The sequence below is a fragment of the Clupea harengus genome, chromosome 2 (assembly GCF_900700415.2).
Source record: "Clupea harengus chromosome 2, Ch_v2.0.2, whole genome shotgun sequence".
In the NCBI taxonomy this organism is placed as follows: Eukaryota; Metazoa; Chordata; class Actinopteri; order Clupeiformes; family Clupeidae; genus Clupea; species Clupea harengus.
In genome coordinates, this window is record NC_045153.1 from 13,222,035 (window position 1) to 13,235,387 (window position 13,353).

The 13,353-nt window shown below is 41.0% G+C and overlaps 2 protein-coding genes across 4 annotated transcripts; one reads left to right on the top strand and one right to left on the bottom strand.

Annotated features, from left to right (window-relative positions):
- Positions 1 to 1,516: 1,516 nt before the first annotated feature.
- Positions 1,517 to 3,397, bottom strand: LOC105913282 (cytochrome c oxidase copper chaperone). Of its 2 annotated transcripts, none has more exons than XM_031583088.2 (4): positions 3,253 to 3,397; positions 2,638 to 2,770; positions 2,395 to 2,504; positions 1,517 to 1,680 (listed from the first exon to the last, which is right to left on the bottom strand). In XM_031583088.2, the coding sequence occupies exons 2-3, from the start codon at positions 2,751 to 2,753 to the stop codon at positions 2,420 to 2,422; spliced, it is 201 nt and encodes a 66-aa protein (XP_031438948.1). In that variant the 5' UTR covers positions 2,754 to 2,770; positions 3,253 to 3,397; the 3' UTR covers positions 1,517 to 1,680; positions 2,395 to 2,419. The 2 variants fall into 2 exon arrangements, with proteins under 2 accessions (XP_031438948.1, XP_031438955.1); XM_031583095.2 differs by lacking the exon at positions 3,253 to 3,397 and adding an exon at positions 3,085 to 3,219.
- Positions 3,398 to 4,644: 1,247 nt separating this feature from the next.
- On the top strand, positions 4,645 to 11,317 carry LOC105913237 (potassium/sodium hyperpolarization-activated cyclic nucleotide-gated channel 1-like). 2 transcript variants are annotated; one of them, XM_012842279.3, is made up of 11 exons: positions 4,647 to 5,452; positions 6,439 to 6,634; positions 6,918 to 7,022; positions 7,109 to 7,246; positions 8,020 to 8,181; positions 8,532 to 8,625; positions 8,797 to 8,924; positions 9,246 to 9,392; positions 9,590 to 9,827; positions 9,973 to 10,140; positions 10,918 to 11,309. In XM_012842279.3, the coding sequence occupies exons 1-11, from the start codon at positions 5,187 to 5,189 to the stop codon at positions 11,055 to 11,057; spliced, it is 1,782 nt and encodes a 593-aa protein (XP_012697733.2). In that variant the 5' UTR covers positions 4,647 to 5,186; the 3' UTR covers positions 11,058 to 11,309. The 2 variants fall into 2 exon arrangements, with proteins under 2 accessions (XP_031438848.1, XP_012697733.2); XM_031582988.2 differs by lacking the exons at positions 6,439 to 6,634; positions 6,918 to 7,022 and having other exon boundaries at positions 4,645 to 5,452; positions 7,180 to 7,246; positions 10,918 to 11,317.
- Positions 11,318 to 13,353: the final 2,036 nt, after the last annotated feature.

Below are 13,353 nucleotides of genomic sequence, written 5' to 3' on the forward strand. Positions count from 1 at the left end.
AGCAACGATGGCCACTTTGATTCAAGCCAACAACCCCACAAATGCTCGGAATGCTGTGCTGGGGCAGAAGGGGTGGTAGCAGAGGGGCCTGGGGGGTTGGGGGGACATATTTGAGATACTAAAATAGATGGAATTACAGGGGAGGTCACATTTCACAGATGACTACCATGCACAGTAACCTAGCCAATGCCCTCATCACCCATGCCGCCACAGAAACCATATTTTCTCATACCTGGCAGGGTATGGACCATAGCTACTCAAAAATAGATGTGCACAAACACGCACAGAACACGTCACAATAACACATGGAGTTAATATCTCGTCATTGTGCACCATCTTAAACTGGTGTTTGAGAACGACCTAAGCCGAATCTCTTTGAACCAGGCTTGACAAAGGTATGCAAAGAGAGCAGGACAAGAAATGTAGGCAGTTTGTCGACGCTTCGTGTCGGGGTTTCTCAGATTTGCAGCTATTAATGCTAATGCTATTTATCCCTGGCAGTAAATCAAAACAATAACTCAGTAATCTCAATGACAACAATTTCATCTGGAGTTGCAGATCAACCACATAAACCCTGAGATGAGGCTCAGGCACATACACACTTCAGTTAACTCTGAACAGCCCACCCCACTGTCACAAGCACTCACACCCACCCACCCACCCTCTTGAACACAGTGTGTGTGAAAGGCGGGTGCACTGAGTAGCCAGCGCCTCACATGGCTGTCCTGCGTGTGTGTGTGTGTACTATGTAGGCACATCCCACTGTAGAGGAAGATAAGCAGCAAAGGTTACTCTGTGGAGCCCTCCTCTGCAGCATCTCAGCCATACAAGGCACTGAGCCAGGGGGGGGGAGAGAGAGAGAGAGGAAAAACAAGCATGAGTGAGAGCATGCGCATAAGTAGCAATCATTCATGTGCCATTGCTCAAGCCTCTTTGGTTTGCAATGCCCTGAACACATATAGAACCATGGTGAAAGCATTGTGTCAATGTTGTGCTTTACTGATGTTAACTAAATTAAACACAGTCTAGGGCTATTCTTACAGGTTGCCTGAATTCAGACTGAATCATGAGTTCTAACTGAAGTCTTGGACGGTCTAAATCCCTAAACCTGGCCTACAACTGAGAGGCCAAAACTAGGCTGCAGCACCTAACTGTGGGAGGAACTCTGATAAAGTAGTGTTGGCTAGTTGCACGCCATCTATTTTAGGCATGTGCACATAACTCAAGAGGTGCAGCTGTCATCATCCCACCCAGGAAAGAGACTGGGAAAGCCACCTTTGAACCAGGAAGTATTACACTACAGACCAGGAAGTTCTCCCCCCCCCCCCCCCATTAATTCAACCAGTGTTAAAACAGAATGGGTCTTCTGAATCCAAAGTCACACAAAAATACAAAGAAATGTGATGTGAATGCCTTTACTTATGTGGAATCCCCAATAGAAAACACAAATGTAGCTGCCTTATGTCAGAAAACAAACAATTAGAAAACTAGAAAAGGAAAACACATACAAAAAAAATATTGCATAGGATGTTTATTTCACATTTGTTCACGGAGCAAAAGATTCACAATTTTCACAGAGCATTAAGACAGAAGTTAAGGGTTAGTCAATAATCGCTTTCCTTGAAGATGAAGTATAAATAAAGCCCAGGTCCTCTTCCAGGCAGTAAGCCAGACAACACACTGAAAACCAAGAAAAAGAAAAAAACAATTAAACCACCTGTGACTGAATACAAGCTAGGGATGGGCATTTCAAGTGAAAATACTATACGATAACTGCTAGGAACTATGACACATTTTATCCATGATCTAATGAGTCGCTGAATCAAGGATTTTCACTCAATAGCATAAAACAACAATTGCAAATCCAACACACCACTGCACACGATAAACTGTCATTTGAGGATGCTTACATTAGGGATATATATTTTATAACACTAATCAAATATACAAAAATCATGAACCATCCCTGATATAAGCATCCTCAAAGCACATACACTGCCTGCATCCGCATGGAATTGTGCACTCATTTTTTGAACGTTGTGCACGAAACGTGATACGCTGCAAACTCAAAAGTTACACAAAATAATTAAATAAATAGGTTATCACGGGGTCGATGTTGCAGCTGCACGTGGCTCAGCAAAGCACATTCTGCGCGTGTCTCGCCGTTAACCCCACCCACTCCTGCTGTGTCAAACTGCACACGCATGCAACATCCTTACAAATTAGCTGTGCAGCCCCAGACAAGATCAGATCAGCTCAACTAAACAAATCCTCCATCTACCACGTCATGAAAACACCCTATCGTGTTTATCTGGCTATCAAATTGGTGATGTAATGTCAAATTGGAAGGGCGCATTAGGGATTAGACATTCTATGTTGGAACGCATCACTCACCTGCCACTAAAATCAAGAAGAGTGATCAAATCTTAAACCCAAGCGCCCTCATGCATTCCTTGTGAGCTTCGATGAGACCTGTGCAACTTTCCTCGCCCTTCTCAATGATGCTGAAATACACAGACGATGCAGTTAATACAAAACAGCGAAAAAAACGGACAGCTGATACTTAAACGGCAATATTTATGGATATTCAGAGAATAAGTTAAACCCATGTGCTTTTCGTGTATTCGATTTCCTTACCATGCGTCCCTTACTTTCTTGGTCTCCGGGCACGCACAGCATGCCTTGAGTGGTTTCTTTTCCGCTCCGTCAATAGCAGGGGTGCTTTCAACGCTAGCAGCAGAAATGGACGACATATCCGGACGAGGGCAGACTGCAAAAAGTTAGAAATACATGAATGGGATACACTGACAAGCTAGGCTAGATAACGGAGTGCAACCAACATCCTGGAGGAAACTAAAGATGTTCAACACTTCAAACATCTTCTTTCATGTCTCGTTTCCTCTTGTAGCTGCATAACCTTAACCTAACGTTGCCTAGCTATGCTAGGTTCATTCTGAACAGTCATCTTTCATAAACAATTTGCATTACACACTTCAGGAAGCGAACACTAATCGGCATCGTGTGAAGTCAACCTTGTAGCACAAAAGAGAAGGTATCGTTATATAATATAGCTAGCTAACTTACACAACTCAGCCAGCTAAAGCGATGTTCCAATGCAGTGGATGTGCTACCGTTAAAACTAGCAATTTAGGATGTGATGACACTTGGGCTTATCGCTAGCAAACTACAAGTTGACCCTTTTTTTCTTACTTCTGTTTTTTTTTACAGAGTGTTTTTAAGGCATTGACTTACCCCAAATAACAAAAAAATGGAATTCTGATGCTGTTATTGGCGTGTAATCAGACCAGTCCTGCTGAACTACAGCCCTCTAACCATGTGTCCTTCCTTGCACAACATAACATGTCTGTCTTAAATATAATCCATGACCAGTATGAATGCTGGGAAATGTAGGTTTTAGTCGCGAGTCGCGACGAACTCCGCGTACCAAGATAATACCAGAGTGAATTGAAAGCTGTCAGTAGACCAACTCGAAAATCGTTATTAGTATGATTGAAATAGAAATTGTGCCTATTTAGGTGATTTTCAATCGATTGTATTATGTCTGAAACTGAAAAGAATATGCAGTATGCCTAAAACGCCTGAAACAGAAAACAACTGTCTTTGGAAATCATCTTGTCCTTGGAGATACTTACATACATATTTGCATTAATCATAAATTGTTGTCCTGAAAAAAGGTACTTTTTGCAACATTTTACTAGGCCTATACTTTTGCTATAGGTTTCTTTGTAAAGCAACCTGAAAGAGACTTCTGCAACCATTCAGACAAGGATGCCCATTCCCTTGTCCACCATAGAGTCTTCTATAGGTCACTTTCCTAGTCTTACAAAGGACCTCATTCTGGATGGGCCAGCAGTATTTGACAAGCTTGTGATGAACATCTAGCCACAACAGCAGCGACTGCTGGTCAACCTGTCTGCAGAAAAATGAAAATAATGTTATATTGCGGTGGCGGTGCTGTTGAGGTGATCATTAGTTTCTTGTTTGTAGAGTTCCACATTTAAATCTCCACTGATTTCACCAAGGGCGAGGCTTACACCCCCTGCTGTGACCCCTACATCTGTTTGTTAAATGTTGTCCACTTCAGCCGTTATAAATATAGAAAGATCTGGAAAAATGAAGACAATCAATCAATTGAAAGCCCTTGCCCTTTATGTCAGTTAGTTTTAAATTAGCTATTAGCCCCTTCAAGGAAAATCCAACACATGTGTGAGCATAGTGTGTGTGGAGCCTAGTGCAGCTTTGTAGCTTTGGTAATGCCATATATGTAGTGGTCTGCGTGTTGTGTATGTCTGTTGTGTCTGTTGATATACATCCACATACAATATGCCCAATAACAAATTATAGGAATGTGTTGCCATTTTGTATTTGACCATTTCCAGAATATGTGTGAGAGTAGGCTACTGCATAAGAGGAGTATTTTTAGAATTATCGTTTTTATTTCTAAAAACGATTTAATAAATACCACCTCCAACTTGATAGAATGGTCTGTATTTTTCTACTATCAGTTGCTATTATTACTGTTAAAATATTACAACTATAGCCTACTACGCTAGTGCCTCTACTATAAGCCTACTACTGGTAGGTTTTGATCTTAAACACCACCAACAGCCCAGCTGGCACTGACAAAATTCTGATAACATGCTAACTAGGATAGCATTCTTGATATTGTTGGCGATGCAGTACTGTGAAGATTTTTCTTACATTTTTGCGGGGTGTTCCAACCCGAGCCACATAACTACATAGAGCATAGCCGGGATGACTAGTGGGAATGAAAACTGATCTGTCCTTGACAAAAGCCAAACATTAATAACTAAACAATAAGTATTAAGAGTGATAGAGGTGGTAGCCCAGTGGAGTAGTAACGTTTTAGTAGTAATTTAGTAGTTGTGTCTTGTTATGAAAATTCAGAAGAACAACCCCAGCAAAAGCACGTTGAATCAACGTCAAGTCAACGATGAATTTACGTCACCAGGAAACCGACGACTACGATTCAACGTGTCGAGAAAAGAACAACTATCTGGAAACGATGACGAGAGCTAACTTCAAATATGTGATCCATTCGAGGAACGTCTCGCGACCACTGTTTTGCAACTTATCCGTTAACAAATGTTTACTGCCTGTAGTATCTATCCTCTGTCATTTCCCCCCCCGACACGAGTTTTGTGATGGGGACTGATACAAATCTGCAAGAGACTGCAAGAGTCTCTAACATACCAACAACCGAAAATGTTGACGATGACATTAAAGTTGACATTGAAAATGAACCAACGTCCATATTTGGTCGGGCCAAGTATGCTCTGTTTGACCTACTGCTTCCACAATTTAACAAACAGTCTTTATTTATCTTTGGAAGCGAAAAAGCCTTTAAGAAGGAATGTGATCGTCAAAGGCAAATTGGTAAATGGATAATACACCCCCTAAGTCCAGTAAGGTAAGATCAATTTAAGGTAACTATGTTAGCATGTAGCTATATAGCCAGTTAAATTGACGTGTACTGAGCTATGGCCATTGTCATAGCTCAAATTATGTAGTTAACAAGATGAACTCTTAATTATAGAAAAAAAAACAATGCTGTATTTAATGATCTTGCAACTTTTTTTAATCATTGTTAAGTAAGTTAGGATAGGTAGGCCGGAATCATAAGAACAAATGAGCACTGCCAGGATAGCTAGCTAGCTAGCGATAGCTACCCAAATGAGTATCGTTGCCAAGGCTCGCTGGTCTTTACCGAACCTGAACATTTTCAAGATATTTGTTTGAGTAAGAGTAGATTTGGGATTGCTCTGTCTTTATGTTGCACGCACAATTATGTGGATAGTTGATGAAGATTTTAAGATAGACAGAATACGTAGGAAAGTAAGAGATAGATACATTGAAAGTGAGAGAGAGAAAGAGATAAAGAAATTAAATAGATGGGGGAGCTGGATATTAAGATAGAAAGACCGTGTATCATCTCTCCTTTTTGCTAACTCAATATTAAGCTAATCATTTATTTCTCTCTCTCTCCCTCCCCCTCTCTCATTTTTTTAACTCCAACATATAAAGCCAAGCATTTCGCTCCCACTTTCTCTATCCCCTACCATAGCAACCACCTCAACTACCCTAGCAGCACCTTAGCAACCACTACAATAGTGGCAGTCTAGCAACCTTTCTTTTTGCCTTCTCCTTTGTTTGTCTCTCCCTGCATGCATTGAATTGTTCCAACTGAATTATCACTTTAAAGAATAATATGAAAAAGCATAGGAAAATCAATAAGCATTTCCACCAAACAATAAGCCAGGATAGCTAGCTACCCAAATCAGTTTAACATTATTGCCAAGGCTAGCAGGTCTTTACCTAACCTGATATGCTTCAAGATAGCTGTGTAAGTAAGATGATAGGGTAGTATTCTGATTGCGCTGTGTCTTTATGTTGCAGGCACAATTACGTCATGTTCATGGTCGCTATGACTTTCTTGAACCTTATCTCAATTCCAGTGGAAATTGCCTATTCTGACAATGCGCATGGTGTGGCTCGGACAATTTGGAAAATGTTCAATGCGATATCAGACACATTGTTTATGGTGGATGTTGTCCTGAACTTTAGAATGGGTATACTCACAGATGGCAGTCAGGTATGAGTGGTATGACTTGTATTTCTATTGTTGATAGGACTATCACATCTTTGATGGTCCTGTACATAAACTTGGTAAAACTGTTTCACTCTCTTTTAGTAGCCTACTGTTTTGTCATTCCTAAAATGTTGTTCCTTTGCATGAAAGTTATTTTTTTTTCAGTAACAGACAATAGTCAGCAAAATATTTTTTTTTTATCAGAATGTGTTGTAGTTTTTCAAATATTGTTGGTCAATGTGGACAATGGATTAACAGAGAATTTGTTGGCCCTGTGCTTTTTCAGGTTGCTATCCTTGATACGAAGGTTATTGCCATAGATTATTTGAAAACTTGGTTTGTTCCAGATGCACTGGCTTCATTTCCTGTTGACTTCGCCATTGCCATTGCAGTAAAGTGATCTTATTATTTCCCCAAAACATGTCTGAAATGTCAAGCTGTCAGTTGAATTGTGACAGAAAATACCACTTTTCCTAGGACAACCTGTACAACAACGACACAACTTCATTGCAAGGTGCCAAAATTATGCGGATTCTTATGTTTGCTAGAATTCTTAGTCTGATTCGTCTCCTACGTGTGTCCCGGCTAGTGAGATTCTTCAGTGAGTTTGAACAGGTACATGTCTGGAAACCTTCTGTGTTCATTTAAAGGTAGAGGGCGTGATTGATATTTGCTGTTATTGATAATGGCCATTGCTGATATTTGAGCTCAGCAGCGAAATAAAATGAAACCCCATCCCTTCTGTGCTCTTGAAGCAGCGTGTTTATTGGCTGTTTCCCATTTACAGAGCCAGGACTACAGTGGGGAAAATAAGTATTTGAACCCCTGCCGATTACACCTGAGTTGAGATCAGGTGTACCTTGTTAGGCCTAATGAGGAATAATCTGTGTGCTTCTTGGGCACATAACTGGTCATTGGGAGCCAGAATTCTTGCTGTTTGCTTGGGGGTTCAAATACTTATTTTCTGCATCAAATGCAAATTAAGTCATAAATGTTATAAAATGCAGTTTTCTGGATTATTTTGTTGATATTCTGTTTCTCACTGTTAAAATACACCTACTATTACAATTATAGATCACACATTTCTTTGCAAGTGGCCAAACTTGCGAAATCGGCAGGGGTTCAAATACTTATTTTCCCCACTGTATGTACAGTACACTACAGACTGTTTTTGAGTGCACATATACAAAACTGACAGTTAGAGGACAATGAGACCAATTTGCTGAATTTGACAAAAGGTGTAGGCTAGGTTAGAATCACGGAATCCACATTTAAATGCCTTTAAAAAATACGTTTCCATAGTGTTACATTCTCTCTGATATTTTCATCATCTACAGGCTTACACTTTGGTGTTTCATGTCATATCTTACTCTCTTTTCCCATCTCAGATGACAAATGCCAATCTGGAGGGCCTCCGTATGTTCTTCAGAATCCTTAGTTTATTCATGATGATGTTTATCCTGTGTCACTGGAATGGTTGCATTCAGTACTTTGTGCCTTTGCTGGGAGACTTCCCATCAGAGTGCTGGGTTAGGAGAGAGAATCTCATGGTAAGCTTCTAAATAAGTAGCCGTGGCAACCAAATGCTGGAATTGTGTGATGTGGAAGTCTCCTAATGGCAGAAAACTCTATATAGGGAAGCACTATATTATCTAAGAACTAAGTAGTTTTTTCTAAAGTTTCTAGTACTTTAAAAGTCCCATAAGCTGGCTTGTCCCATAAACTGGCTTGTCCCAAAATGCTCCCAAATAATAAAAACAAATATTTCATATTTCAGCTCATGGTAGATTGTTACTATCACATAGTTACTGCTACATGGGTGGCTATATTTTATGGTATAAAAACTTTCTTCGTTTTGGGTGAGTACAGATTTTTCTTCACTAATTTTTTCATCCTGCAGAATGCCACGACAGGGGAGAAGTACACTTTTGGAATCTTTCGAGCTCTTTCTCACATGATTGGGATATCGTATGGCGCCGAAGGCCCTCCGACTGGTAGGCTCATCGCTGTTGAGCTATTTGGCACTTTCATCATTGTTTTTCAAATTTTTTGAAATATTGCTAACGATACATAACTAAAAGGTTACTTTTCTGAGCCTTTGAATACAAAGACGTATACTCATTCTTTAATTTGTAATATATAATATACTATTCCAATTCTTTTAGATGAGGTGGAGCTGTGGATTGTTATGACCAGCATGGTATCTGGAGCACTGATGTACACCGTCATGGTTGCCAATGCTGCAGCCATGATGACTAATGTGGATGCACCCTCCAAACTCTATAAAAACAAGGTAGGGATCGAGTGCAGTGCAGCTAAATTGATATTGCTTTCCAAATGTCTGATATGTCCTTAACATGTTAACACTTAGTTGATTCAGATTGTGACACATGAACATGAACAAATCAGGCTAAATCGACTGGCTCGCATGTGTTGGAAGCCTTAGATGAGAGACATTTCTGTGTGACTCCAAACTATTTAGCTATAACTCCAGAATGTGTTCGATGCAGGCGGAGGTGTAGATGAGCCATACTCACTAGTGGGTAGACAGTAGAAATGTGTGAATGTCATGATGTTACCAGGAATGCCATGCCATACATAAAATGTCTTTTAGCTGAATCATCTGGAGGACTACATGTGCTTCAGAAAACTACCCAAACCACTACGTGCACGCATCAATGACTACTATCAAGCACGCTATGGCGGGAAGTGGTTCGATGAGAAGGAAATTCTCAGTTTGCTCTCCAAATCTTTGAAAGAGGTACCAGAAGAACTTTTTCCCTTTATTATTAATTCAATTCAATTCAATTGTATTTATATAGCGCCAGAACAATAAAATTGTCTCAAGGCAAAAAAAGTCTGCTTTAACTACATATTAGCTCATCTTTCCTGAGTAAATGCCATTAGTCCATTGACCAGATAGTTATCTTCTGTCTATCTACCTCTTAATTGCTGTAGGAAATTCTGAATGTCTTGTGCGCCAGCATGCTGGAGAGCACGCCAATGTTCAAGGACCGTGACCCCAGCTTCATCAACGCCATCCTGCTTCACTTGCGCTATGAGGTATTCCTGGAGGGAGACGTCATTGTGCGACAGTTTGCTCCGGGCGATCGCATGTTCTTCATCGAGCACGGTCAGGTCCTTGTGGCCACGGACTCCTTCAGGAAAGAGCTGTGCGATGGAGACTACTTTGGTGGTGGGTCCCATTTTCAGTTGAGCTTTAAAAGTCACAAATCCACAAAGCTTAAATCCTTATCTCGTTGTTTAGCAATAGCGTTCTGATGCTTCTCTCACGTAGCATATCTCTTGACTGTCCTGTTCTGGTGTGCTCGTCTCTGCAGAGGTCTGCCTATTGACCAAAGGAAAGCGTGTCGCCTCGGTGACTGCCCTGTCCACTTGCCACCTCTTCTCCCTGTCTGTGGACAATTTCAACGTAGTCCTGACCTGTTTCCCGGATGTCCGCAAGGCCATCATGTGCACTGCCTTAGAGAGACAGAAGGACCTTCTGGGTAAGTATTTTCCCAGCAGGCCAGTTGATCTCGGGAATATGGTGATATATGGTTTGAATGCAGCACAGATCTGGGAGGTGTTCCAAGATTGTGGTTAAGTGACAAACTTGGCTCAGTTCAGTAAGGGGTGAACCTCCTAATAGAAGAGTCCTATGGCTTTGTTTTGCTAGCAGAATGAAGCCATAAGGCTATTCTATTAGGAGGCTTAACACTTACTCTGACTTAACCTACCAGGGTTTCTCACTAAACAGACTGAACAACTTATATCTCTTTGCACTATCCACACACACACACACACACACACACACACACAAGCACAAGAACGTTGCACTATCCACACAAGCACATGAACACTATCTCTTGCACTATCCTCACTTGCAGCACAAGAACACTTTCCTCGTGGACATCAACACTTTACCAATCTATGCACAATGTACCATAGGGTCAGATCCATTCCTGTATCTGTAAACACCCCACTCCCTGTGAACATGTTCCCCCTATGTGTATGTGATTTATGTATGTATGTCTGTGAGTAAGTAAGCTACTATGGTTGACCTAAATTTGCCTCGGAATTCATAAAGTATCCATCTATCTATCTATCTATCTAAACCACGTTCTTAGAATAGCCCCCTGGTGTCATATTCCTAGTGCTGTGTCTAATCTAATATTGTTTTGTTTATTATCTTGAGCTGTTTCATATTGAATTTTTAATTTTTTTTTATCCCAATTGTAAGAAGCACCTGTGAATTGAACCTGATTCACCTGTTTGTTTGTTAGATGCTAAGATTGGTGCCCAGGGTGCCCAGACACAGAACCCCACCACCTCAGGGTTAAACGACTACACTGAGAGTCTGGAGGAGGCTAGCGACGCAGACTATGATTTTGAACTTGATGACATATTGGATGGGACCAAATAAATAAATAGAAGTTGACCTTAAAACTAGTTAATTAAAAAAAATGAATTAACTCATTTTAATTGATTCTGTTCATTTGTTCTTGTGAAAGTTTTTGAACTGATGAACTTCTGAATGTTTAAACTTTACAGATTTGTTTGAGTTAATAAAATGTTGTTGGGATTTTGACCTAAAAAGAACACTAAAGATCATGAAATGTCACAGACTCATTTTTTCCAGTGTGCAATTATTTACAGAGCCTCAGGCCATCATTACAGCAGTAAACTGAGGCACAACCCCATAGCCTAATATACATTACGTATTTGCCTAGTCAGACTGCATTAGAACTGCTGTAAATATTTTAACATTCACCAGTAGCATCCTCCATATTTAAACACCCTCACTGTACTCGACAGGCGGGAACGTCTGGAATGTGGTTCATACAGTTTAGGGATTCTTAGTATTCCGGGAGCGCCCATGGTCGACTCCTTAGTTACATTCTTGATTGGCTTAACACACACCTGATGTTGTTAATCAAGGACGTGTGAATGATTTCACTCAGGTATGCTTTGAGCAGGGAAACGCAACATTTCAGTGCGGACGGGTTCCAAGAACATGGCTGAAAAAAACGTGTTTAAACTGTAGTTACAGAGCATCCTCCTTTGTAATAGCTGCCAAAATGCAAAGCCTGTCAAAAACACATGGCAAAACTATGTACAGATTGGGACTGACTATTCTTTTGACTGTGTGACCTCCTCAGAACAACTGCAGCCGCTTTCAACGGATGTTTTTAAACACATAACCACAGAGGCTGCGGACACTACTGGTATCACTCATAGAAAACATGAATTATTCATTGCACTCAAGTCGCCTTTCGTTTCATTCCATTGGTTTTGGGCAGCAGCCTTGCCAAAGTCCCAGAGTATCATACTCCTATGGGTATGGATTAAATGATAAGGTTTCATTCATTTCAGGAACACATATCCCTCATTTCTCACCTGATCTTCCACTCTCTCTCTCTCTCTTTGTCTCTCATTCTCTCTCTCATTCTCCCTCTCTCTCACTCTCGCTCTCTTTCTCTCTTATTCTCACTCTCTCACTCTCTCCTTCTTTCTCATTCTCCCTCTCTCACTCTATCTCTCTCACTCTCTTTCTCTTTTTCTCTCTCATTATCTCTCTTTCTCTTATTCTCTCTCTCTACCTCTTTCCTTCTAATTCTCCCTCTCTCTTGCTCTCTTTCTCATTCTCCCTCTTTCTCTCATTCTCCTTCTCTCACTCTTTCTCTTTCACTCTCTCCCTCTTTCTCTCTCGTTCATTCTCTCCCTCTTTCTCTCATTCTCTCTCTACCTCTCTTTCTCGCTCTCATTCTCCCTCTCTCTCCCTCTCTTTCTCTCTCATTCTCCCTTTTTTTTCTCATTCGCTCTCTCCCTCTTTCTCTCATTCTCTCTCTCTACCTCTCTTTCTCTCTCTCATTCTCCCTCTCTCTCTCTCTCTCCCTCTTTTTCTCTCATTCTCTCTCTCGCTCTCTTTCTCTTTCATTCTCCCTCTTTCTCTCTCCCTCTCTTTCTCCCTCTTTCTCTCTCCCTCTCATTCTCTCTCTCTCATTCTCATTTCTCTCTACCTCTCTTTCTCTCTCTCATTCTACCTCTCTCTCGCTCTCTTTCTCTCTCACTCTTCCTTTTTTTCTCATTCGCTCTCTCCCTCTTTCTCTCATTCTCTCTCTACCTCTCTTTCTCTCTCTCTCATTCTCCCTCTCTCACTCTCTCTCTCTCCCTCTTTCTCTCTCTCATTCTCCTCTTTCACTCTGTCCCTCTTTCTCTCTTTTTCTCTCTCTTTCTCTCTCTTTCTCTCTCATTCTCTCCCTTATTCTCTCTCTCTACCTCTCTTTCTCTCTCCCTCTTTTTCTCTCATTCTCTCTCGCTCTCTTTCTCTTTCATTCTCCCTCTTTCTCTCTCCCTCTCTCTTTCTCCCTCTTTCTCTCTCCCTCTCTCATTCTCTCTCATTCTCCCTCTCTCGTTCTCTTTCTCTCATTCTCTTTTTCTCTCGCTCTACCTCTCTCTCTCTATCTCCCTCTCTCGCTCTCTTTCTCTCTCCCCCTCTTTCTCTCTCATTCTCCCGCTCTTTCTCTCGCTCTTTCTCTCTCTCATTCTCTCTCTTTCTCTCTCATTCTCTCTCCCTCATTCTCTCTCTCTACCTCTCTTTCTCTCTCCCTCTTTTTCTCTCATTCTCTCTCGCTCTCTTTCTCTTTCATTCTCCCTCTTTCTCTCTCCCTCTCTCTTTCTCCCTCTTTCTCTCTCCCTCTCTCATTCTCTCTCATTCT

Bases quoted from the DNA above. Each gene is read 5' to 3' on its own strand.
- LOC105913282 (XM_031583088.2), bottom strand. From the start codon at position 2,753: ATGTCGTCCATTTCTGCTGCTAGCGTTGAAAGCACCCCTGCTATTGAC. The intron at 2,505-2,637 runs GTAAGGAAATCG...TGTGTATTTCAG, and splicing joins AAGAAAGTAAGGGACGCATG to CATCATTGAGAAGGGCGAGG.
- LOC105913237 (XM_012842279.3), top strand. From the start codon at position 5,187: ATGGGGACTGATACAAATCTGCAAGAGACTGCAAGAGTCTCTAACATA. The intron at 8,182-8,531 runs GTAAGCTTCTAA...TTCATCCTGCAG, and splicing joins TTAGGAGAGAGAATCTCATG to AATGCCACGACAGGGGAGAA. The intron at 8,626-8,796 runs GTAGGCTCATCG...CAATTCTTTTAG, and splicing joins CGCCGAAGGCCCTCCGACTG to ATGAGGTGGAGCTGTGGATT.